Source organism: Camelina sativa, chromosome 15 (genome assembly GCF_030686135.1).
Source record: "Camelina sativa cultivar CO46 ecotype springtype chromosome 15, ASM3068613v1".
NCBI classification, from domain to species: domain Eukaryota; kingdom Viridiplantae; phylum Streptophyta; class Magnoliopsida; order Brassicales; family Brassicaceae; genus Camelina; species Camelina sativa.
The window spans coordinates 11,327,799-11,355,198 of NC_141894.1; the positions used below are offsets into that span (position 1 = coordinate 11,327,799).

Consider the following 27,400-nt stretch of genomic DNA (forward strand, 5'->3'; position numbering starts at 1 on the left):
GTAATGGATATATTTCCAGTTTATATTTTGGTTCAGCTATTTTGGTACTGGTTTGTGGTCCAATCTCAGTACTATGTAAGGCAGGTAATGCCACTTCTGGAAAACCTAATTAATGAGCATCATCTTTTATCTCTTCTTTCATCTCTCTCTTCACTCATCTATTGCGGCGGTCTAACTCGCTTCCACCACTCTGAATCAGTTCTTTAAGGTGACCCTTCTTCCCTTTTTGGTCATCTTTCAGTCTGTTTTCACTATTCTTAGTTCTCTCGGTGAGATCCTAGAATAGATTTGTGTCACTGATTATTTTCCTGTCACAGAAGATACAGACTCTACAAGACGTTGTTTCCGATGACCTGAACTACGAGCTATGGGCTCCAATCGTGAAAACAACTTTAACTGAAAAAGGGCTTTGGGATTTTGTCGAGCATGGAATCCCGCCGAACCCATCGAAGATCCCAGAGCTAGCAAAGAAGATTTAACCCGAAGATCTTTCCAAGTGGAGAGATTTTGTTGGCAAAGACACAAAAGCGCCACATATTTTGCAATCTTCTCTACAGATTTGGTTTTCAGATTGACACTCGATACCACTTCAGCCAAACATCTTTGGGGTTTGCTGAAAGAAGCTAACGTACAAGCCAAGTTAGAGAAGAGACTGGAACAGGTCAAGATTTTAGATTGTGCTAAAATAGATTCGATGAGGGTGATGATGAGATCTAGGCATGAAAGAGGAGAGTGTATTCAATGTGGAGGTAAAGGTCATGTCTTCAAAGACTGTAGCAACAACAGAAGAAAGAGTCAAAGCAGGAATGATGAAGAAGCGTTACCTGAGTATCAAATGTTAGCATTCAATGTTGCTCCTGTGACATTTGATAAGGATATGTGGATGTTATACACCACGACCTCGAACCATATGACTCCGTATGAGACGTATTTCACTACTTTAGACAGAACACACAGAGCTCGGATCAAATTCATCATGGAGGATTCTATAATGTCTGAAGGAATGGGAGATGTCAGGATCATGACCAATGAAGGGAAGAAGAAGACGATCAAGAATGTGCTTTTTGTTCCCAAGATCGACAGAAACGTGTTGAGTGTTGGTCAGATGACACATGCAGGCTATGGGATTGTAATGACCGCTCACAAATGCACTGTAGAGGATCAGGGTGGGAGACTATTTGGTGAATCCATGTGGGAAGAGAGAGGCTTTTTTCTGCGTTTGGAGGTGGTTGAAGGTAACCTCTAGTTGCTAGACTAAGGTCTACTATGCCGACTTGGTTCGGTTTATTCGGTTTTTAGTATGTTGTGAATGTTTTTTTATCGGATGTGCAAAATTGCTAGACTTACTAGTAATCAGAGTCTATTATTCTGATTTGGTTAGGTTGATCCAGTTTTCAAGTTTGGACAATCTTAGTTACAGTTTGCTGCGACTGTTTTTGCCTTTTTGGTAAGGTATATAAGACTTAGAGAATAAGTAGAACTTGAGGAATAAGTAAATCCAGAATATTCTAGATTATGGATCTAAGGTGGACCTATAATGAGCATCCATCTAATGGGTTCATAAAAGTACTTATGTTAAGTCTTTGTAGTAAATAAATCATGTTGGTGTGGGTTAGTAGTTCTAGTCACAAGTCAAATCCATCAATCATTCTTGCATGCACGGACTATAATAACTTAAACCGGGATTACCCCAGTTAAATTGAATCAGAGTTGACAAAGAAATCGGATTCCCCCTTAGAATAACTCAACCCAAATTCAATCATATTAATTTAATACGCCTCAGGAACCAGTGATTACTGAATATTTTATTTCAGGTTTTACGGTTTCAGGAACTTGGACCCTCCCGAGTATTATTATTACCTCTAAAAAAACCATTTGACTCACGATGGTTAATTCTAATATTTTCGTTTATCTTTTTGTTATTTTGTACTTGGTCTGAGTGAAGCTATTAGTTTTAAGTGCCATAAGAACACCATACGTTTCTACAACAACCTCTTTTCCAGTCGTATTGTTCTTAAAGTCATTGCAAATCCAAAAACAACGATTTAGGTGACCACTTTGTAAAAATATGATGATCTAACATATAATTTTAGTTTCAATGATAATATCATCTTAACAGAATTCGATTGTAATTTGTTTAAAGGGGATCGTATGGAGTATCATCAATCTTTCTCGGCATATACGTCAGCTTTTCTTGTTAGCTGTAGTAATTTACACACATGGAATGCTAGAGATGATGCAGTTTACTACTCTAAAATGATAAGCCATAAGGACTCAAGTACTGATGGATTAAAAATTAATATTCATCATTTAGTTGAGTTTTTATTCCAAATCTTATCTTATGAGCTTAAGTTAAGGGCTTTTTTATATATCAAAAGTATATAGACACCAAAGGTAACAATAATTTTCTTGTATTTGGTTTTTATCTATGAATCATAACAAAAAGAAAAACCACACTATAGCTCATGTTTGGGGACAAAAAAATCAGAGTTTTATATTTAGGGGGTGTTATTGGATTGAGGATTTTAATAGATTTTAATTAACCCACGACATTAGTGGATTTAAAAGTCTAATGCATTTGTGTAGACTTTATAATGCATATAAGGTGGATTTGAAAGTCATTGATAATGTATTTTTGGTGACTGTTATGGATTTTTTAAAAAGTTATTGTTAGAAAAAAATATATATATCCATAAACTGTGTTATACACCAAAATTATATTAAATTAATAACACCCAGACTTTTACACATGTCATAGAAAACTTGAATTAAACTGTATTTGTTTTCAATCCAGATTTTTGGTGTAATTAAAGAACCCAGATGTCATGAACCCAGAAAAAAAAAATTAAAGAATACAAAAAAACACAGATCTGATGAATAAGTGTGATTATATACAAAGGGTTTGAGGAGGAAGAAACAGAGATTGAACCCAGAAAAAAAAAGTGTGATTATATCATAAACCAAAAAAAAAAGTTATAGATCATGAACCCAGAAAAAAAAAGTTAAAGAACACAAAAAAAAAATTCTCAAAAATAATACATATCTGATGAATAAGTGTGATTATATAAAAGGATTGAGAAAAAAAATCAAACAATAATATGTCAAAGGCTAGAGATCCATCTAAAGAGAGGAAAAGAAAATGAAATGATTGAGAAAAGTGTGGTATTGTGTTTGTTCATATTTTAGAAGCAAAGTACGTTGAAATCCAAAATCACACAAAATCCAGTAGATATTGAATAACACTAGATTTTAATGGATTTTTAAAAATACCCAATTGAATAACACCTGATTCTTAAATACATCAAACTCCTTTAAAAACCACAATCCAATAACACCCCCTTAGTGTTTCTTCTCTATATTATCACCAAAATCCTAGACTACAAGCTAATCAATATCTCTCATATTTCTTCTCATTCTGTTATACAGTCATGAGAAGAAAACGTAGATATAATTAGAAGAAAACATAGATAAAATTCATTTTGTTGTCAATGCTAATACACATAAAGGCAACACGATTGTTTTATAAGATGAAATGAGAATACAGCTTTTGAATATTAGTCTTTAATACAGCTTTTGAATATTAGTGTTTAATCCAATAATAATACAGTTTTTCCGTCGCACCATCTTTTGAGAAGTAAATACCATCATCTTGTGCATCCCATGTATACACCGTGTCACACCTATAAATGGGATCTCCTATATATGCTAAAAAACTCCTATGATATTCCATTTGAACTCCCTTCCAGAAATCACAAGTGAATAACGTTGTCGCAAAAATACCATCATAGAAACTAAAATTGTATGTAGGACCTTGAAAATTCACAAAATGAACCCCTAGATCGTCATCTCTGGACTTGCAATGAACTTTTAGAATACTATGACTTTGAGAAAGGTTGTTTTGAAGAACAACCATGTTTTTATGACATTTAGCTTCATTCGACACAAAACACAAAACAAATATGAAAAACAGAAAGCTTAATGCAAGTTTCATTATTTTGTATCAATCGAAGTGTACTTATATGAGTATTATTGCAAAATACTTCTAAATTATATTTGTGTATGTCTTTGCAGATTTATAGACTTATGATGTTTGAAAAAGCCTAATCTTTTTTTTTATATATAACAGAGATAATCTTTTAATGATAGTATTTGACTAGATTTAAGTCTTTGACTAGTTTTCTTCTTTTTTTCTTTCCTCACACTTAATAAACTGGACAAAGTCGTAGTTAGTCAATATTAAACATCCCATTTTCGATTTTTCAATTAAATACGTAAATAATTTAACATATATATTTAAAAAACAAAGAGAATCTATCTGTTCACATTTACATAAATTTCTAATAATTTCCAGTTTAATAATTTAAACTGAGTTAAATTAAGTTTGTTTTTCAGTTTTTAATAAACATATATATCTTATGATGATCAAGGTGAATACTTTGAGAGATAAATTGAATTTGTTTAGTACATTTTAGAAATATAATTGTGAAAGTAATATATTCACTATTATAATTAGCAAAATAGCCACTAGCTAGAATCCATTTTCAATATGTATCGAGTTTTTCATGTTTTATTTTTTATCTAAAAATCAATTATTTACTGTCAATGCCACCATTGGACATATATATATTTATATATAAATATATATATATATATATATATATATATATATATTAATTATGTTCTGTATTTTTTTCATTCTGGTCCCCTCAAAAATTTTGGTTAGTTAGAAATTAGACTAAATGATTTTTTTTTTTGGTTGACATGTGAATTCTCTCTGATAAGTTTGTGAATTTTTTTTAGGCGAATTAGGGAGAATGTGATTTAGCTCTTATTAGGTTTCTGGATTTGTGAAGAACTTGAACTTCTCTTTTATTAGTTTGTGAATTCTCTCTGATTAGTTTGTGAATTCTTTTAGGCTAATTAGGGAGAATATGATTTATCTCTTATTAGGTTTCTGGATTTGTGAAGAACTTGAACTTCTCTCATATTAGTTTTGTGAATTTTCACTAATAAGTTTGTGAATTCTTTTAGGCTAATTAGGGAGAATATTATTTAGCTCTTATCAGGTTTCTGGATTTGTGCAGAATTTGAACTTCTCTCTTATTAGTTTGTGATTTCTCTCTAATTAGTTTGTGAATTTTTTTAAGCTTATTAGGGAGAATATTATTTAGCTTCTTCCATCATATCCGGTATTAAATATTATTGGAATTAGCTTATAGATTATTGAAATTAGCTGCTATGTAGTTTTTCTAATTTGATTGTTTTGTCCACTAACCAAAGATGTGGTTGGTGGTTTATCCAGATCATGAATATTTGGGATCAGCTCACTATCTCGATTACCATTCCACCCAACGGAACCGTTGGTTTTTATCTTTTCCTCGTGATGCAATACCATGCTCGCAAGTGAGTAATTTCTATCATTCTGATATATGAATTATAAATCAGTGTTTTTAAATTCAATCATAATATTGTTTTGTAGCCGCCTATGGAAGAATCTTGGAAGAGGTGACACCGTAGGTGTACAGATCCCTCTAAATGATAGTCAACTCCATTGTTACGAGGCACAGCATCTCGTCGAGAATTATAATAGATGTGTCACCTGGGCTACTAGGTGAGTTTTATTTTTTTTACCTCTTCTCATTATATAGATATATTTTTAACTATCTTCCTCATTCATTATATATATATATATATATATATATATATATATATTTCTTACAGGTTTGGCTGGTTGGAGTTGGTCCACTACCGCCGAGACGTCGTTTCAGCCGTTGTCAATTACATCAACATTCTATCTTTGTTTTATCATTGTAGTTTTTGTTTGAATAATTCCATGTTTCTTCTAACATTCTAGTTTTTGTTTGAATAATTCCATGTATTTTAACCTTGGTATGGGAATATATAGCGTAAAGATTTCATACATATCAAAAACAATAGCTAGATACTCTGCGGGATCGATCGTATGGTAATTACAAACGGTTAGGCTCAGTTCAGGTGATCGAAATCGAGTAAACCTCTTCACTTTTTCTGAGAGAAAATAATAAGAAATTTCTAAAATCTTTTGAAACACAACTTGGATTCAACCCGCGGTACACCGCGGGACAATATTTTTAATTTTAAAAATTTAAAAATTATATTGTATTTAGATGTTATTTTATTATTGTTTTATTAATAAACCAACCCTCCATATTGTTGTGAAAGGGTGAAACGGTACCATCTCGTTCCGCAAAGCAAAACAATGGCTGCAACCACCATAGTCGCGGCTGAGATCCCGTAACCCCATCCTCTCCCGACGTTGTCCTGAACGTAAACGAGAACAATCACGGCGAAGAGAGAGCCTACGCTAATGGAGAAATATAATTTGTTGAAGAAGATCATCTGTTTCTCTTCCTTGGGATCACTAGTATCGAATTGGTCAGACCCGAAACCGGAGACGTTGGATTCGATTCCTCCTCCACCTAAAGCTATGGTGTAGAGAAGAGCTAGCTGGTGTTCGTTTGCTTCTACACACTGATGGTGAAGTCTCCTGAAATCATCACATGGTGGTGGTCTCATGCTTGAGATGGTTGTAGCCACCGTCAATAGCAACACTGCCATTCAGAGCTATACAAAGACATAGTTTAAAGAGCTAACCAGAGCTGTAACTGAGGCTGAGATTGCAACCATCTTGTAGCGACCGAGTTTGGCATCAGCCAAGAAACCACCAAGAAGTCCTAAGAGGTTAAGAGTTCCCATGAAATTGGTAACTATGTGATGCAGCGCATCTCAACTCTTTTATATCTCCTATTTCTTTTGTGGGCTGTGTTTTATTATCTAGGCTTTATGTTGTTTCTTGGGCTTTAAGTTTACTGTTTGATTATTTCCTTTTGCTATGTTTAGGGTTTTGCCTTTGAGACTTTAGTATTTAAAGCCTCCTTTGTGTAAAGGATCGATATACGTTTATTGAATAAAAACCTAGAGCTTTTCAAGCTTCTAATCTTCCTTGTTATCGGCATTCTCCGTGAATCAACGATTATCAAGAACCCTCGTTGAGCGGCTATTCTTCGGAATCAACGATCTCCGAGTCAACTCCTTGTTTGGTATTCTTTGAATCAACAAACATCGAGTTCTATCAAGCTTACGCTGCGCCAGTTTGGTATCAGAGCAAGCGACGTTCCTGTACCGTGATCTCAAGTAACGATCATGGCACCGAAGCCTATCTACAACTTTTCAGCAAACAAGAGACGTGTTGTTGAACAACAGCCAAACAAATGGATGGAGCTTCGTCAGACTCTCTTTGCGATGAGGGAGAACTTTGATGTGACACTCCACAAATCGCTTCAGCAACAGAAGGAGACGGCGTTCACTACGCACATGTCGCAAGTCCACTCTCCAAAAGATAGGATGGAAGTGGTCGGTGACCTCTTTCCCGATCTCATCGGAGATCTAATCTTCGACGTCCACGGTGACGTTGATGTTCATGGTCATGATTTTTTAGCTACAGATGGAGATCCAGCTTTTGACATCTATGAAGATGAAGAACCGATCTATGATATTGAAGTTTCCAAAGACATAACTGTTTCAGCCTATGATCAAATTCATGAAAAGAGTTTTGTGGGTAACGTCATGTTGAGTAATGGTGATTCTCTTCTCACGAACCATAGTTCGTTTCTTCAAAGTGAAGATATCTCCAAGGAGCTCTCTGGTCTGCCAGTGTGTGACGTTGACGATGAAGCCGACAATGTTGGCGTAGAAGATAACGCAAACACTTCTCCAGATGATTACCCAATATATGACGTGTTCGATAACGAAGTTCATGATGGGCATGGATCTTTGATTCTAAACCTGTACGAGGAAGAAGATGTTGTTACTGCATACAACAATGGTTGTAGTAATACAAAGGATGCAAAACACGTTGACACCAACGTTGCGGATAAAAACAGTGACCCAAATTTTTGTTTTGTAAGTGATGATTATGATTCGGTTTATGGAGCAGTACTAGGGGAGAAAGAGTTTCGGGTAGCTAAAGGGATGGCGGATGTCAATGCTCTTGTGCCTTTCAAAAAATGTGGCTTAGGAGAAGATTTTCGAGTGAGATGTATGAAAAATACAAAAGATGAAGACATCCATGACATCACCAATTTTGTCTTTTGTGGTGAATCATTGAGAGAGTGCAACAGATCAACGTCTTTAAATATAATGTCTTCTAATACACTAGAAGAAGCATTATGTGGAGAATGTGTATTAGTTAAAGATGTAGTAACATCTACGGCAACACCTCGAAACTTACAAAGACGTCAACGTTTTGATTTTTCCACATATAAGAAAGATTCAACTTATGGCGTAAACTACAAAAGCAGCACAGATTTTATCGTGATTCAAGGGGTGGCATACACAAGATTTTCACCAGAAGAACGTATAAAGAGTAAGCCGCCAGATCGTGGTCGAAGCGACATTTGGTTTCAAAGCAGAAGAAAAGATCTCTACAACGAGGTTTATGCTTCTGAGAGTCATATGACATTAGTTGCAGCTCAGCCTGTCTCTATGGCTGGGATAGCCCGAGAATTTATCTTCTCAAGTAGAGATTTTGAAAGTGATCAAGAGTTGGATCAGGAAACCGAATTTAAGAGTCTTTATGGGAGTTTGTTAAAGGTTAACCAAGAAAATTTAGCACTGATCCAAGAGAAAAAGTTGATGGAAAGCCAACTGGAGCATATGGAGAAACAACTAGTTTATGAGAAAGAAAAATCACAAATATTACAACGTAAGCTTGCGGCAGTGTCACAATGCTCTTGTGCTCCGAAGAATGACGATTACGATAATGTGGCAGTATCGCAATTAAAGGCCGAACTTGTGGCAGAAAACGAAACATCTCAACGGTTGGAGCATGAACTTCTTGCATACAAAAAGAAGGTTCGGATGTTAAACAGTGGGACAAAGAATCTCGATCGAATATTGAGTATGGGAAGAACAGAGAAAACTAGATCTGGTCTAGGTTATCAAGGTGTTACATATGGTTCTAAAACAGTTTTTGTGCGAGGGAATGTGTCCACGTCTACTGGAACGAGTGAGCATTTGCTAAATTCAAATACAAAAAAAGTCATTATCAATTCGATGGTTGAGAGTAATGTACAAGACCAACGAGGGATACAGGCGATTGATGTGTATGATGATATGTGTTGCAAGTTTGCAACCATAGCTTCAACAAAGATTAAGGCGTTTCCTGTGACAAACCAAATTTGTAAGTTTCTTCTTCCACATGTGAAACGTATTATTCTTCCTACTCGATTACCTTTACAAGCAGCAGAACATTCCAGCCTGGGTGTATGTATCATTAGTGCCATGTGTGATGTGTTAAATTTGCTCTATCATCACCGGTGTGTTCTTTCTATTGGTATACGGTTATCAGACATGGAGATTTCACAAAACATGGGTGATTTACTAGCTCCTCGACTTGCTTTCAAGAGTGAATATTTTAGGTGGGGACTCTTGCTGGGAGATTTTTCTGTTGATATGGCCCCCATGGGTTAGCAAGGTTGTATGGCCTCCTCCTCACACGTTGACAATGGTGAATTGCTTTCTCTGTTTTGTTATTCAATTTCGCATTGGGTTACAGTTTCGAGCTTCATTGGGGAGGTTAAGAGTGCATTGTAGACACGTGGGTTTTTCTTGCAACATCACGACAGTTCTAGGTTGGGCAGAGGTTGTTTTTGGATTCAACATGTTGGTTCGTGTTGCGTTACCGTCGACCAAGCTGTCACTTCATGCGTTCAACAAGCTTTATCCGCGGGTGATTGGATCAAAGGGGGTGTTCAAGTGTATTAACAAAAGTGTTTCTGGGTGGCACGACGCTGGCTTCTGTCACATGTCAAGACCGCTAACGTTTCATGGCTATGATACCGTTCCAGATTCAGAGACGAATTTTTTCCTACCCGGGGAGACCTGATGCAGCGCATCTCAACTCTTTTATATCTCCTATTTCTTTTGTGGGCTGTGTTTTATTATCTAGGCTTTATGTTGTTTCTTGGGCTTTAAGTTTACTGTTTGATTATTTCCTTTTGCTATGTTTAGGGTTTTGCCTTTGAGACTTTAGTATTTAAAGCCTCCTTTGTGTAAAGGATCGATATACGTTTATTGAATAAAAACCTAGAGCTTTTCAAGCTTCTAATCTTCCTTGTTATCGGCATTCTCCGTGAATCAACGATTATCAAAAACCCTCGTTGAGCGGCTATTCTTCGGAATCAACGATCTCCGAGTCAACTCCTTGTTTGGTATTCTTTGAATCAACAAACATCGAGTTCTATCAAGCTTACGCTGCGCCACTATGGTCGCTGATTTAGCTGATGAGATGTGTAAATCTCCGACAAGGTACGTCACTAGATTCATTGATATGCCCATCACGCATATTCTCTCCGATAGCTCACTCCCTTCACATTAACAAGAAACAGAGGAGTGATAGAAACAGAGGAGCTTAAAAATCTTTTGTGTAACAGTAATACAATGAACTTTGTGGAAACTTTACCTAAGATTAAACCGGCACCTAACCAGTTTGCAGTATGAATTGGTCTGATAGGGTTTTGGAAGTCCTTGGACAGTTGCATCTGAAGAAAATTGAGAAATCCGATTACCTGATTTGTAAGAAGGTGTTCACCTCGCTCTCAGGGTCATACGATGCTCGAGGAACTCGTTGATGTGCATAAGATGACTAGTCAGAGTCTTATTGAGTATTTTTGCTTCCATGGATATAAAATCAGTAACAGAGGAAGATATCTTTAGCCTATTGAAGGATTTGAGGCTTAAACCAACATCTGACAAATGGTGCGGCTTGTGCTACAAGAATAATCACAACCAAGAAGACTGCAACTTCAAGTATCGGATAGTTGAATATTGTCTGTTAACCCCCGTAACTTTAGGGGCACAAACATATGATGAGGGTATTTGGATGGTATACAGGGAGTCCCGCCTGATCCAACGAAGAATCCAAAGTCCGCCTCTCGTATCTTCAAGTCGAGGAGCTTTTCATATGGAGAGAGCTTGTGAGAAAGGACACAGAAGCACTCCATATATTGCAGTCTGCTCTCCCAAAGCCTAATTCCAGAAATACTCTAACGGCTGCTTTTCATCCTTGTTGTATGGAAAGTGGGATATATTCTACAGTAGATGGCTCCCCTAATTGACACAACACACAATCCATATATATATTGAATCAGAGAAAACCATAGCTGATTTTCATAAAGACTTTTGAAAGCACTTCAGCCAACAAAGATCTTTAGGATTTGATAAAAGAAGCTAACGTACGAGCCAAGTTAACGAAGGAGTTACATGAGTATCAAATGTTAGCAATGAATATTGGTCATGTGACATTTGATGAAGATATCTAGATCTTAATACACCACTATCACCAACGACATGACACCGTATGACAAGAATTTCACCAATTTAGACAGAACATACAGAGCTACGATCAGATTCATCACTGAATCTACTATTATGTTCGCTTTATGTAATAAATCAAATTTGGGTTGTTCATTGGATTTTTAGTATAAAAAAAAAAAACTCAATGATTGGATTCGGGATTCTGGTGGGCCGACTCAATTTGGTTCGAGCTGGGCTAGGCTTTTTTATCCTATCCATTGCAACATCCAAAGATTTAGGGTTTGTATGATGCAATAAAAAAAAAAAAAATAGAAATAGAAAGAGTTAGGGTTTAAAGGAGACAATTGTTTCTCACTTTATCCAAGACGACATAAATAACGATGAGAAGAGATTGGGCGACGGCGAGAAGACACACTCTACAAGAAGACGATGACCAAAACGTTGATGAAGCCTGGTTAAGGAGGATGAAAAACATCATAACGGATGAAGGACTTGGGTATGTGGTTAGTGTTGGGATCCCTCCGGATCCATTGAAGAATCCAGAGTCAGCCGCGACGATCAAACCCGAGGAACTTTGCAGCTGGAGAGAAAGTGTGAGAGAAGACATGAAAGCACTCCAGATATTGCAGTCTGCTCTCCCAGATTCTCTTTTCAGAAAGACGCTCTCGGTTACTTCTTCTAAGAATCTTTGGAATTATCTAAACGAAGTAACTGTTCATGTAGCTGAAAATGGTGATTTCACTTCTGATGAGAATATTTGGACGATAAGCTTCACTAACTCGAATCATATGACTCCAAATGATAAGCTTATCACCAGTTTAGACAGATCACGGCATGCTCAGGTTAAATTCACATCTGGAGGTAGTGCCCTCGCACTAGGCGTTGGAGATGTGACTGGCATGACCGAGGAAGGTGAGAAGACGATCAAGGATGTGCTTTACGTTCCAGGGTTTAAGGGAAACGCGTTGAGTGTTTCTCAGATGGAGAGGAGCGGCTTTGAAGTTGAAATAGATAGAGATAGATGCACTATATGGGATCGAACTACTGGAAAGATCTTTGGTGATACCATGAGGGAAGAGAGAGGCTTTTGCCTGCGTTTTGATGTGGTTCAGAGGAAGAGGTAATTTTCAAAGCAAGAGGAGAAGGATCACTTTATTTAATTTTAGAGGCAGGACGGTTGGACAGATGGATGGATTTGGTTCTCATTTTGTTTCTTTGTTCCCTAAGAAAGCTAAAAGCTGCGTACATGAGTATTGGTATTGGTATTACGGAATTGGACCATCGTTTTTTTTTATAATTATATAAACTAGGTTTGGCAATACAGTTTGGGTTCTGTGTTTGTCCGGATGTGAACATGGTGTTAGCCAAAGTTTTCTTTATTCAATGCTTATGTTAGCCAGAGTTTTCTCAATGGTGGATTATATCCTTTGATATGTTGAATGTATTCTACAAATATTACAAAACTAGGCAAACATAAAGGATAAGGTCTCCAACTCTGTTTTTAAGTATGAAGCAATGAAGATTAGTCAACCGGTTGAAAATTAATGTGTTAAATGACAATTAGTGCAGATGAATGAAGGTCACCTATGAAGCTTAACTGATGGTGTTTAGACCTCAGTGTTCCAAATCGATGGATCTCGCTTGGTTTTTATTATTCTGTTTTTCATTTCTTTATTTGTTTTGATAAGAAAGCATATAATGTATTGCAATAAGGGTTTATACCTCAGTGTCACCCTAGTGGAATTGGATTCACGGGCAGTCCCTGTTTTTTAACTAATTTTTGGGGAAATAGTTTGGACTTTGTGTTTTACTGATAGTATTATACATACTCATCATTGCTAGTGTTCGGTTCTGTCAAATATGGATAATTGTTTTCAAAAATTTGGATATATTCGACTGTAAATAACAAAACTAAGCATATACAACAATTGAAAATTGTGTTACAAAGTAGGATACCCTATATGCTACCCACTTCAGCCAAAAAGATCTTCTGGATTTGCTGAATCCTTTTGGGATGATTAGACATGTTATTTTTTTTATGCATTTGCAATCTTACCTCTAATTACTTAACTAATTATGCGACTTGCTTATTCAGTTTTCAGTTTCACTCATCTAATTTCAGCAAATATTTTGGATTACTCTGTTTGCTCTGCTATATCAGGAGTATTTTAGTAGTATATGTTTAGTGCTTATGTTCACAGTTCATGTAGTAAAAACAAATTTCGATAAATCATTCATCATTGGATTAAAAAACACTCAATGATATGACTAGGGCTTCTAGTGGGCTGATACAATTTGGTTCGAGCTGGGCTAGGCTTTTTTTTTATCTTACCCACTTCAACATCCCCAGATTTAGGGTTTGGATGATGCAACTATATATACAAAAATAGAAAGAACAAAAAAAAAAAACGATTTGGGGGTGTAGGGTTTATCCAAGACAAAACATAAAAAAATTGATAAATGAAAGGGGATTTGTCGGCGGCGAGAAAGCCGACCCAAGAAAAAATCATTGATGAAGCCTGGTTGGAGATGGTGGAAACCATCTTAATTAAGGAGGAAGGACTTGAATATGTGCTCAAGCATGGAGTCCCGCCGGATCCATCGAAGAATCCAGAGTTAGAAGCGACGATTACACGCGAAGAAGTTTCACAATGGAGGGAACGTGTGAGAGAAGACATGAGAGCACTCCAGTTTTTGCAGTTTGCTCTCCCAGAATCTCTTTTCAGAAAGACAATCTGGGCTCCTTCGGCTAAGATTCTTTGGGATTATCTATACGAAGTAGCTGTTCATCGTGTAGCTGAAAGTGTTGGTGATTTCACTTTTGGTGAGGATACTTGGAGGATCAGCTCCTCTAACTCGAATCATATGACTCCATATGCCAAGTTCTTCACCACTTACGAATCACGGCTATCTAGGGTTGAATTCACATCTGGAGGTTTTACACTCTCAAAAGGAGTTGGAGATGTGACTTTCATGACTGAGGATGGTGAGAAGACGATCAAGAATGTGCTTTACGTTCCAGAGAGATCAAGGGAAACGCTTTGAGTGTTTCTCAGATGGCGAGGAGCGGCTTTAAAGTTCAAATGGATAGAGAAAGATGCACCATTTGGGATCAAACGACTGGGAAAGTTTTTGGTGACACCACTAGGGAAGAGAGAGGCTTTTGCTTGCGTTTGGTTGCTTCTTCGGCTAAGGATCACGTAGCTGAACATTTTGTTGGTGATTACAATTTCCATGATAAGATTTGGTTGATAAGCTCTATTAACTCTAATCACATGACTCCATATATATCAGAGGTTTTTCACTGATTTAGACAGAACAAAGCAAGCTAAGGTTAAATTCACATCTGGAGATGGTACCACCACCACCTACGGGGCAGAAGGGATTGGAAATGTGACTTTCTTGACTAAGGAGGGTGCTCAGACGATCGAGAATGTGCTTTACATTCCAGGGATCAAGGGAAACGCTTTGAGTGTTTCTCAGCTGAAGAATAGCGGATTTGGAGTTGCTTTTGATGAGGAGAAGACAAGATGCACTATATGGAATCAGACTACCTACTGGGAAGAATTTTGGTAAAACCATGTGGGAAAATAGAGGCTACTGTCTACGTTGGAATGTGCTTCATCAAGGATGTCATGTTCAAAACAAGAAGAGAAAGTTTACATAATAACAGTAGACTATTTTACCAAATAAGGTTGGACAAATGGATGTATTTGGTTCCGTTTATTTGGTTTTCATTTTGTTTAGTTTTTCCCTAAGAAAAAAAGCTAATATGTAATGCAGTTGTCCGGATGTGAACATGATGTTATATATTTAGTGCTTAGTTAGCTTAAGTTTTCTCAATGGTGGATTATGAGAAATTTGAATGTTTTCTACTATAATACTATAACCCATAAAAGGTACGAATCCAACTCTGATTTTGACTATGAATCAATGGAGATTACTCAATCACCATAATGATTATATGATCCAATACAATTTAGTTGATAACCAACTGCAATAAACCGGACCAAATAATTGAACTAAACCCGAGTCTAAACCGATCATATGGTGATTACAACAAATTGTAACTTAGGGTTTACTATAGGAAAGGCAAATTAAACGTTATAACAAACTATAATAAGCTTTAACCGGGAATAACCCAGTTAAATTGAATCAGACTTGACCAAATTGGATTCCCCTTAGAATAATAACTCAACCCAATGGCCAATTATATCCAAACCGATTCTTAAATTTTGTGCAATTAATTAATATATATTCATTTTTCTCTCCGAGAAGAGTAGAAGACAAGTAAAAGTTTGAAGAAACCCTAAGGAGTACCCCGGCTATGGCGGCGGCAAACCCTCAGAAACTACGAGACGTTGTTTCCGATGAGCTCAACTATGAGATCTGGGCTATAACCATGAAAACTAGCCTAGTGGAGAATGGACTTTGGGACGTTGTCAAGTACGGAATCCCGCCGGATCTATCCAAAGTTCCAGAGTTAGCGACGAAGATTCAACCCCAAGACCTTTCACCATATAGAGATTTTGTGGCAAAAGACGCTAAAGCGCTACAGTTACTGCAAAATTCTCTCCCGGATTCGGTTTTCAGAAAGACACTTGAGACCACTTCAGCCAAAGGTCTCTGGGATTTGCTAAGCAAAGCTAACGTACAAGCCAATCTAGACAAGGACTTACCAGAGCACCACATTTTATCAATCAACATTGATCCTGTGATATTTGATAAGGATATGTGGATGTTATACTCCAGTGCCACTAACCATATGACTCCATATCACAAGTATTTCACCACTTTGGACAGAACATACAGAGCCAAGGTTCATTTCAGTATTTTTTGGAGGTACCCTCATGGCTCAAGGAATGGGAGATGTGAGCATCATGACTAAAGATGGGATCAAGATGACGATCAAGAATGTGCTTTACGTTCCGGGGATCGTAGGAAACGCGTTGAGTGTTGGCCAGCTGGAGAGGAGTGGTTACAGAGTTGGAGAGAGATTGACGATATGGGATCAAACGACTGGGACGAGCTTAGGTGAAACCATGTGGGAAGAAAAGAGAGGCTTTTTTCTACGATTGGAGGTGATTGAAGGTATCTTTCAAAGCAAGAAGAGAAAAAATAACATGATATGAATGAAGCTTAAATGTTAAGAGGCAGGACATGGTAGACTATTTTGTTACTAAGTAAGGTAGCCAAATTTGATGGATCTGGTTTGGCTTTTAAATTCGGTTCTCATCTTGTTTTATTTTGTTCTAAGTATGTCAACTCTGTTAATGATGGCAAATATTGATTAGTGTGTTAAAAAAGTTTGATATATTACAAAACTAGGCAAATAAAACCAAGTCTACACAACCAAACCATACGACCCCGTATGTCAAGTATTTCCAAATTTGAGCTTCTGGTGGGCCGACTCAATTGTATTCGAGCTTGGCTAGGCTTTTTTATTCTATCCACTGCAACATCTCTAGATTTAGGGTTTGGAGTGATGCAACTATATAATACTAGCAACAACGGAAAAAAAATTGTTGGGGTGGGGTTTAAGGAGACATTTCTTCATTCGCTTTATAGTTTATACAAAAATGATAATGATTGTGGAATGGTCGGCGGCGAGAATACAAGAACTCATTTCCGATGAGCTAAACATCGAAGTCTGGTTGGCGGTGATGAAAACAACCCTAACGGAGAAAGGACTTTGGGATGTGGTTGCGAATGGAATCCATCGAAGTTTCCAATAGCGGCGACGATTCAAGCCGAAGAGCTACGGAACTGGAGAGAACTTGCGACAGAAGACATGAAAGCACTCCAAATACTGCAGTCCGCTCTCCCAGACTCTGTTTTCAGAGAGACACTCTTGGCTGCTTCTTCGGCTAAGGATCTCTGGCGTTTGCTAAACCAAGTACCTGATCACGTAGCTGAACATTTTGTCGGTGATTTCGGTTTACATGATGAGATTTGGTTGATAAGCTCCATTAACTCTAATCACATGACTCCATATCAGAGGTTTTTCACTGATTTAGACAGATCAAGGAAAGCTAAGGTTAAATTCACATCTGGAGATGGTACCACCACCACCACCACCTACATGGCAGAAGGGATTGGAGATGTGATTTTCCTGACTAAAGAGGGTGCTCAGACGATCAAGAATGTGCTTTACGTTCCAGGGATCAAGGGAAACGCTTTGAGTGTTTCTCAGCTGGAGAAGAGCGGATTTGGAGTTGCTTTTGATGAGGAGGAGAAAAGATGCACTATATGGAATCAGACTACCTACTGGGAAGAATTTTGGTAAAACCATGTGGGAAAATAGAGGCTACTGTCTACGTTGGAATGTGCTTCATCAAGGAGGTCAAGTTCCAAGCAAGAAGAGAAAGTTTACATAATGTCAAAGTTTTTTTAGAAAGAACAATCGACTATTTTACCATATAAGGTTGGACAGATGGATGAATTTGGTTCCGTTTATTTGGTTTTCATTTTGTTTCTTTGTTCCCTAAGAAAAGCTAATATGTATTGCAGTTTAGTTAGCTTAAGTTTATGAACATGGTGTTATATATTCAGTGCTTATGTTAGTTAGCTTAAGTTTTCTCAATGGTGGATTATGAGAAATTTGAATCTTTTCTATAATACTATATAGGGTATAACCCATAAAAGGTACAAATCCAACTCTGATTTTGACTATAAAACAATGGAGATTACTCAATCACCATATGATTATGATCCAATACAATTTAATTGATAATACACACCAATTGCAATAAACCGGACCAAATAATTGAACTAAAACCGACTCTAAACCGATAATATGGTGATTACAACAAATTGTAACTTATTAGGGTTTACGGTTAGGCTTAATATGAAACTATATAAATAGAAACAGTTCAGGTGATCGAATAAACAAACCTCTTCACTTTCTCCAAGAGAGAATAAAAAAGAAGTTTCTAAAGAATCTCTCTGACGGTTACGGCTATGGCGGCGACGAATCCACAACAACAAGAGGCTGTTTCCGATGACTTCGACTACGAAATCTGGGCTCCAACCACGAAAGCTACACTAATCGATCAAGGACTCTGGGATGTTGTCGAGAACGGAGTCCCACCTGATCCATCGAAGATTCTAGAGTCAGCGGCGAAGATCAAACCCGAAGAGCTTTCACAATGGAGAGATCTCGTTGTCAAAGACACAAAAGCGCTTCAGATTTTGCAATCTTCTCTCCCGGAATCGACTTTCAGAAAGACTCTCTCTGCTTCTTCAGCCAAAGACGTTTGGGATCTGCTTCTTAAAGGTAAATAACAAGCGATGATACGTAGGTTAGAGAAGCAGTTCGAAGAAGCTAAAAAGGGTGAAACAGAGTCGTTTGATTCATTCTTAGATAGGGTTTTGGAAATCACTGATCAGTTGCGTGGTTTGAGTATTGAGAAATCCGATTACGTGATTTGCAAGAAGCTGTTCGCCTCGCTTCCAGAGTCGTGCGATGGTGTTCATTCGATGTTGGAGGAGATCATGAACGTGCATCACGTGTCTGCTGCGAGTCTTGTTCAGTATTTCTATATTAATGGATTCAAGTTTGATTCAGTGAACGAGGAGATTCTCCTTGTAATCCTGAAGAATCTGAGGCTTAGATCAGAGTCTAAGAAGTGGTGTGGCGTGTGCTTTAAGATAGATCACAACGAAGTAGAATGCAACAGATTAATGCTTAAGAGATTCGAGGAAGAAGAAGGAGCATACGTTGAAGCTGAGTATCGACTGTCAACGCCGGTGAGTTTGTCTGAGAAAACATATGAGGAGGATATATGGGTGGCGTACCCTTGTGCCACAAGTCACATGACTCCACATGAGAAGTATTTCATTACTCTAGACAGGACACACAAAGCTGAGGTTGGATTGGTTGATGGAACACTTCTTAAGGTAGAAGGGAAAGGAAGTGTACAGATCAGGATGAAGGGAGGGAAGAAGAAGTCGATCAAGAATGTGATTTTTGTTCCAGGGCTAAACAGAAACGTGTTGAGTATTGAGAAGATGGTATCAAGACGCTACTCATTCTCACAGGAACGTGAAGACGAATGGAGTATCTGCGATCGGACTGGTCTTGAATTTGGGGATGCTGTGTTGTCGTCGGATGAGAATGGATTTGTTATGCGTTTGAAGGTGATTGAAGGTAATCTCACCTCGTGATTTGATGGAAGACTTTTATAACTCGTGAGGTGGTGGGACGCATATGTCTTTATTTGGTTTTCTGGTTTGGTTTTAATATGTTTTCAGTTTGTTCATATTCTGCTATCTGCACTATGAATTGGTCTTGTGGTGTTTCAAAAACTATTTTTGTTACTCACTATGCAATGCTTTTGTCAAGTTTTTTCTTTGTTTTTTTTTGTTAATGGTAAGACGAATTCTTGTAGATAATAAATAAAGGGTTTTTACTAGTTAGAAAACTGACCAAACTTGAGACATAGTAACATTTACCAAAACAGAATGGAGATAAAGACATGGAACGATGGGTGTTGAATCGGCATTGGCATATTGTTCTCATATCACATTTTTATATATACTAGGATAGTACCCGCGCTACGCCGCGGGGTTGTTTTTTGTATTTTTTATATATATATTTTTACATTTATTTTTTGTATGTTGTTTATAGTTTTAGTTATGTTAGCTTTCTCATGACAGATCATACAACCTATAGACAATCATTATAAATCCTAAAAATTTCTAAATAGACCAACATGTATAGGCAGACATTTAATCAACCCCGCCTCACAAAGCTAAGACATTTAAAGAACTCCTCCTCATAAACCTAAAGAGTACAAATCACTGTTAAAAGTAACTCACACTTGCTAGTGCCCTTATAAGATAATACTCATAATACATTCAAGCTCATAGTTCAGTCTTCACTGAAAAGTTAAATCACTATTTATCATTATACGAACTCAAATAAGAAACTCAACATAATAAACCACTTCCAATAAAGAGAGTTCAAAAGCATAGTCTCATATAATAAAACTCTGAAGATTCCATCAAAAGATCTAAAATAAGTTCTGCAAATCTCTAATCCAGATAATTCAAACGTATCATAGAAAGTTCTACAACATAGACAATTGTCGAGCATATACGCAGAAAATATTGAAGAGTAAACAAAGAAAGAGATTATTGCATTACATATCTGCAAATATCACCCTCACCTTAGCTTTAACTTGTTGGAGACTTACAGCTTGGTTCTCCATAAACAAAAACATATATTCATGCATCACAATACTCCTGCTGAGCTTCAGCTCAATCCAAGCTCGTTTGCCAAACCAAACAATGCAACTTGTCACAATTTACTCTATGTCAAATCTGTCTCTAAAACATATGAATAAATCAATAACTAACCGTTGGAAAAGCAATCCCACCGTTGGAATTAGAATTTACTATTAAGTTATTTGGAATTTATTATAATCTTCTCAAGTGTATCCAATGCATATTCAAAGTTCAATTCCAGAATATAATTATTAATGTAAAACATTACCAAACAACAACACTTAACAAACATAAATTTACAAAGCGATAATACCAATATACCTCAAATACTTTATGAGCAGTCTTGCAAATAATTAATATCGTTAGTGCATCTTGCTGTTTTTTGGATCCATGAGTAAAGAGTACGCATAATATAGTAAGTAAAAAGAAGTAACCACACTTGTCATATCTGAAGAAAAATGTCACAGTATTTGTACACATAGGTGCTAGAAACACATGTCTATAAACACAATGTGTGGGCATGAGGTTCTCAATGTAAGTATGAATCGTAAGTGTGGGGTTAATATATAGTCCCAAAGAAGAAATAGGTTTCAAAGCATATCCTTTCCATCTTCTTGGCGGCACTAACATCGGAACATAAGGAATTAACATATGCTTAGCCTGCATGAGACAAGAACAATAAAAGATCACCTAAAAGCTCAAGCATGGAATAGTTTTAAATCAGAAAATAAACGTTTTAAGTTAAAACTTTTAACTCACGGACTTATCCAGTCTTGCGAAGAAAAGCAAACTAATCATATCAAAGTAGGTTTTAATGAATATTTCTTAACATATATTAAATCATAAAGTCCTTGTCTTCTTTTTTGCCAAACCTGTAATCATATCAAAAATACTGAAAATTTAATCACATGTACTGTTGGCTAATACAAATCCAATCACTAATAGCAAGTAACCAAATTGAAATTGAAATCTTTAAAGCTTGTATCTTCAACGTCGGTCCTAACTGCCTCCAAAACAATTTGGAGCAAAAAAAGACATTAAACTTAAACATATGAGTTTAATGTATATGGAAACACACTTGCGTTAATATCCAACTCTTTTGTCAATGAAAAATCACATCCTTGCTGTTTTCTTATCACTGCTTGTTTGTAAACCTGAAAGGTGACCACAAAACAGAGAACACTCAGTTCCTTGCAAACTGAATATGACACACCAAATCGAATACAAATTATGTTCTCTGCACATTACCTTATCATCTCTACATGTTCAAATGTTACACAGCTTTTTACGACACAAGATAGCTCTCGTACAAACTTTCAACTTTAATCACAAACATGTATGATAATAGTCCACCAAAATGATCAAACAGTAACTCTGCAAAGGAACTAAAACTTCACAAAGTTACAAAAAAACCAGATGAATTAAATTCAAAATTTTAGATTGATCAATCATACTCGATCTGAATCTGGAAAAAGGATGGAAGATTCACTTACCCAGAATCGGAGAGGAGAAATATGCATCACATAAATCTTCAATCCCCAAAATCAAAAGTAGAAATCAAATTAGCAAGAATATATATGCAAGTAATAGGAATCAGGAAAGTAAATTGTAGTGTAAGTTAAGGGCAATTTTTAACAAATACCTCTGTCTTTGATTTTGAGAAGTTCTACGACAATCAACGTTGAGACGAGAATCGCGATGCGACACAGTTTTAGTAGCTCCGGTGAGAATAGCGTTGAATCCGACGGTGGTGATGCTCCCAGCCATGGGATGGATAGCACATTCGGTCGAAGGTTAAAAGGTGCCGAAGAAGAAGTTTGGTATCACGGCAATGAAGAAAAAAAATCAAGCAAAAGATTAAACGCTATCGTTTTCGATTTGTTTTGTCCACATAAAAAAAAATTGCTGACATGTATTAATTGTTTTAATTTGATAGGTTAGCCATTTTAATTGATGTGTCATCCTCTCCTTCAATACAAAATTTGATGTGTCAAGTAATGAGAGCAACACATTCAAGTTTTATTATATTGATTTTTCAAATACTGTATCCGAATACTCATTTTTCAAACTTCATTTTCATTAAGTGCAAATACTCAATTTTAGAATATTATAAAATTGATCATCTTGGAGTGCTTAGTTTGAATCACAAGTCCGAACCATCGCTGGAGAGAAGTTTGCGTGTGGTGGTGTATATCTGTCAGGATAAATCACTTAACCGGATCAACCCACTTAAATTAAACGAGATATAACCAAATTTGATTTCCCCTAACAAATTAGCTTATGCCAATAATAATATCCCGAACCAGAACCTATATGAAAACTCCGTATCAACCAAATTCATTTCAAGATTTTACAAGTTTATTTTATTTATAATCATATAATAATGATTTATGATTTTTAACACGCGAATTGAGCCGAATAGTTTACTGAAGCAAATGGTATTTAAACCGAACCAAGAGTAGAACATAAACCGAGCCATTGCTTTGCTAATTTGGTGGTTAAAAAAGATTGTAATTTATTAATTGAGGGCTTTTATGATTTTGTTTGATGTCACACTATTAACCAAATAGAGAGTGTCACTGGTGAGGGAATAGTAGTTTAGTCGCTTTGCTTGCTTCAAGAGAAAAAGATTGAGCGGAACCCTGACAGTTACGGCTATGGCATCGGCGAATATACAACAAGAAGACGCTGTTTCCGATGAGTTTGCCTACGAAACCTGGGCTGCAACGGCGAAAACTACACTAATCGAGAAAGGACTTTGGGACATTGTCGAGAACGGAGTCCCGCCGGATCCATCGAAGATCCCAGAGTTAGCGGCGAAGCTTCAACCCGAAGAACTTTCCAAGTGGGAAGATCTCGCGGCGAAAGACACGAAAGCGTTCCAGATTTTGCAGTCTTCTCTCGCTGATTCTGCGTTCAGGAACACTCTCTCCTCAGCGTCTTCGGCCAAAGAGGTTTGGGATTCGCTTCAAAAAGGTGACGAAGAAACGGCGATACATAGGTTAGAGAAGCAATTCGAAGAACTTAGTATGGATGAAAAAGAATCGGTGGATTCCTACTTAGATAGGGTTTTGGAAGTACTTGAACAGTTGCGTCTGAAGAAAATTGAGAAATCCGATTCCCAGATTTGTAAGAAGGTGTTCACCTCGCTCTCAGGGTCATACGATGCTCGAGCTTCCATGTTGGAGGAACTCATTGATGTGCATAAGATGACTAGTCAGAGTCTTATTGAGTATTTTTGCTTCCATGGATATAAAATCAGTAACAGAGGAAGATATCTTTAGTCTATTGAAGGATTTGAGGCTTAAACCAACCTCTGACAAGTGGTGCGGCTTGTGCTACAAGAACAATCACAACCAAGAAGACTGCAACTTTAGGTTTCGGATAGATGAAAAGGAAGAATTGATAGTTGAATATTGTCTGTTAACGCCTGTAACTTTAGGGGAAAAAACATATGATGAGGATGTTTGGATGGTATACAGGGAGGCCACGAATCACATGACTCCATATGAGAAGTACTTCACCACTCTAGACAGGACACACAAAGCGAAGGTTGGATTGGCCGATGGAACACTTCTTTTGGTTGAAGGAAGAGGAGATGTAAAGATCAAGATGAAGGGTGGGAAGAAGAAGACGATCAAGAATGTGATTTTCGTACCCGGACTCAACAGAAACGTGTTAAGTCTTAGTCAGATGATATCTAGAGTCTACTCATTCACAGAGGGAAGTGGAGGCGAATGCATTATCCGCGATCGGACTGGTGTTGAATTTGGGGAAAGTACGTGGAAGTGGGTTGAGAAAGAATTGGCTTTGCGCTTGCAGGTGATTGTAGGTAACCACACGTCTTAGTTGGCTGCTTTTCATTATGACTACATCTGGTGGTGGTAGACTTAACTCGTAAGGTTGGACATATCAGCCTTCTATGCGGTCTTTGTTAGTTTGGTTTTATTCCGTTTTCAATATGTTTGTCTAAGAAAAGCTAATACATATTCTGCTACTGCATGCAGTATGGATTAGTCTATGGTCGTATAACCTAGGACGGTTTGGTTTTAATCTAGTGTTCAAAAACTATATTGTCATCAGTGTGCAGTGCTATTGTCAAGTTGTGTGACGAATTTTTAGTTGAATAATAGAAGGGGTTTTACTTGTTAGAAAATTGATCAAAATACAAAAGAGAAAGGAGACTGGCATGGAAAGATATGGAAAGATAGATTTTGGCCATATACATTGTGACACAAACTTGGGCATATTCACTATTGTTGGACACTGAAATGAACTTGTTATCATTTTTTTATATTATTTGAATCACATTTTTCATTTTCTTTTTACATAGTACAATTACTCAAATAGATTTTTTAAAAAAAACTTACAGTTACTCAAATATCCTAGACCACCGAGAGGCGTTTAAATCCAATGTTGAAGGCTTTATAGGCTTTAATCAATGTCTGAGAAGTCGTGTGGCGTGTGGAACAAACAATCAATATTCATAACCCATTATGCATTGAGAGAAGTTTGCGTCTGGTCTAGCCGTATAGGGTTAAATCACTTAAACCGGATCAACCCACTTAAATTGAACGAGATATTCCCTAACAATAATCTCATCGAACAAGAAGCGATTAGAAAACTATGTATCAACCAAATTCAAAAGTTTATATAATTTTATGAAATTAACAAGCATCTTGAACGGACCGAATACAGAATGAAATGCAATCAGTTATATATTTCCAATTGCGTTAAACCAAACCAAGAGTAGAACCAAAACCGAGCCATTGCTCATTTGGTGAGTTCAAAATGTAATTAGGGCTTATAAAATTATAAATAGAAACTGTCACTGGCAGCTCACTATTGTGAGAATAGTTTATTCGCATTTCCCTGATTTCTCCAATAGAATATACAGTCCAGAGAAAACAAGTGTTAAAGAAACCCTGACAGTTAAGGCTATGGCGGCGGCGAAGAAAGCTACACGACGACGTTGTTTCCGATGACCTGAACTACGAAATCTGGGCTCCAATCGCGAAGACGACACTAACAGAGAAAGGACTTTGGGATGTCGTCGAAAATGGAGTCCCGCCGGATCCATCGAAGGTTCCAGAGTTAGCAGCGACGATCCAAGTCGAAGAACTTTCAAAATGGAGAGATCTCGCGGTGAAAGACATGAAGGCGCTTCAGTTTTTGCAATCTTCTCTCACTGATTCTGCTTTCAGGAAGACTATCTCGGCTGCTTCGGCCAAGGATCTCTGGGATTTGCTTCAGAAAGGTAACGATACGGAGGAAGCTAAGCTACGTAGATTAGAGAAACAATTTGAGGAACTTAGTATGGATGAAAAGGAACCGATCAATTCCTATTTAGATAGGGTTATAGAGATCGTTGAACAGTTGCGTCGTTTGAGAATTGAGAAATCGGATTATCAAGTTATCGAAAAGGTCTTAGCCTCGCTCTCAGGGTCATATGACGATGTAGCTCCAGTGTTGGGTGACCTCGTGGATCTAAAGAATATGAGTCTTAAGAGTTTCCTCGACATTTTTTTCATGTATGATTCGATCACAGAGGAATCTATCCATCTAATGTTGAAGGCTAATAGGCTTAGAGCAATGGCTGATGAGGAGGAGTCTTGTGGCTTATGCAACAAGAACAATCACAACCAAGAAGACTCTTCTACTTCTTCAATCCCTAGGGCAGGAAAGTCCAGTGGAGCTAGGCAATCTAAACCGAAGAAAGGCAAATGCTTTCAATGTGGAGAACGAGGGCATAAAGCCAAAGATTGCAACAAAAAGAATCTGCAACCGTCTGCGACAGATGATGCTCAGATTGAGATAGTTGAGGAAGAAACAATCGAAGTTGATTATGTACTGTTAGCAGATTTAGCTTTAAATGATTTCACATATGATGAGAATATGTGGATGATATACGGCCATGCTTCGAATCACATGACTCCATATGAGAAGCTTTTCTCCACTCTAGACAAGACATACAAAGCCAAGGTTGGTTTGGTTGACGGAACAGTTATCATAGCAGAAGGAAGAGGAGATATAAAGATCAAGATGAAGGAAGGGAAGCAGAAGACGATCAACAATGTGGTTTTTGTTCCCGGGCTCAACAGAAACGTGTTGAGTGTTCGTCAGATGACATCAAGAGGGACTGTGTTCATTCATAAAGGGAGCAGAAGGCGAATGCATTGTTCACGATCGGACTGGGAAAGAATTTGGGGAAACTATGTGGGATGAGAGAGGATTGTCTCTTCGTTTGCAGGTGACTGAAGGTAGTAAAGTCACCTCTTAATCAGCTCTGCGTTTCACTTTGGTAGTAGACTTAACTCGTTAGGTGGATGTATGTCTTTTGGCTAGTCTAATTCATATCTTCCTACTACAGTATGAATTAGTATGTGGTCTTTTAACCTAGGACGGCTTGGTATAATGGTATTAAATCTAGTTTTCAAATACTGTTTTGTTATTCACTATGCAACGCTTTTGTAAAGTTTTGTTAATTCTGAGAAAGATATGAAGGCGGTTCAGATATTGCGATGCACTCAGGTGCTACGGCAAATATTTATGTTTGGGATATGTTGGAAAAAAAGCAGGGAAGAGTTACTATTAGGAGAAGCTAGCTGAGCGTGTGGTGTTGGGTTAATCACTTAACCGGATCAATCCATTCAAGTTGAATTAACCAGACTTAACCAAATTAGATTTCTCCCTGACCATACTTATGTCAATTTGGAAACTCTATATATTCGAGAGTGTATTAGGAAATGAAAATGATTTCAGTTTTTAAGAATTAAGACGTATTTGGGAACTGATCAGTATACTTGACCGATGTAAT

The 27,400-nt window shown here is 37.2% G+C and overlaps 1 protein-coding gene and 6 pseudogenes across 3 annotated transcripts; all 7 read left to right on the plus strand.

The window, feature by feature from the left end:
- Positions 1 to 3: 3 nt before the first annotated feature.
- LOC147926499 (uncharacterized) lies at positions 4 to 11,520 on the plus strand (annotated as a pseudogene).
- Positions 11,521 to 11,707: 187 nt separating this feature from the next.
- On the plus strand, positions 11,708 to 12,766 carry LOC104746516 (uncharacterized). Its single transcript, XM_087487802.1, has one exon. The coding sequence runs from the start codon at positions 11,736 to 11,738 to the stop codon at positions 12,477 to 12,479; it is 744 nt and encodes a 247-aa protein (XP_087343928.1). The 5' UTR covers positions 11,708 to 11,735; the 3' UTR covers positions 12,480 to 12,766.
- A 1,011-nt stretch (positions 12,767 to 13,777) lies between these two features.
- LOC104746517 (uncharacterized) lies at positions 13,778 to 15,215 on the plus strand (annotated as a pseudogene). The gene is made up of 2 exons (XR_015581561.1): positions 13,778 to 14,574; positions 14,669 to 15,215. The product of XR_015581561.1 is annotated as an uncharacterized LOC104746517 (transcript).
- A 467-nt stretch (positions 15,216 to 15,682) lies between these two features.
- On the plus strand, positions 15,683 to 17,732 carry LOC104748382 (uncharacterized; annotated as a pseudogene).
- A 583-nt stretch (positions 17,733 to 18,315) lies between these two features.
- LOC104746518 (uncharacterized) lies at positions 18,316 to 19,778 on the plus strand (annotated as a pseudogene). Its single transcript, XR_015582478.1, has one exon. The product of XR_015582478.1 is annotated as an uncharacterized LOC104746518 (transcript).
- A 3,372-nt stretch (positions 19,779 to 23,150) lies between these two features.
- Positions 23,151 to 24,739, plus strand: LOC104746519 (uncharacterized; annotated as a pseudogene).
- Positions 24,740 to 25,445: 706 nt separating this feature from the next.
- On the plus strand, positions 25,446 to 27,099 carry LOC147926500 (uncharacterized; annotated as a pseudogene).
- Positions 27,100 to 27,400: the final 301 nt, after the last annotated feature.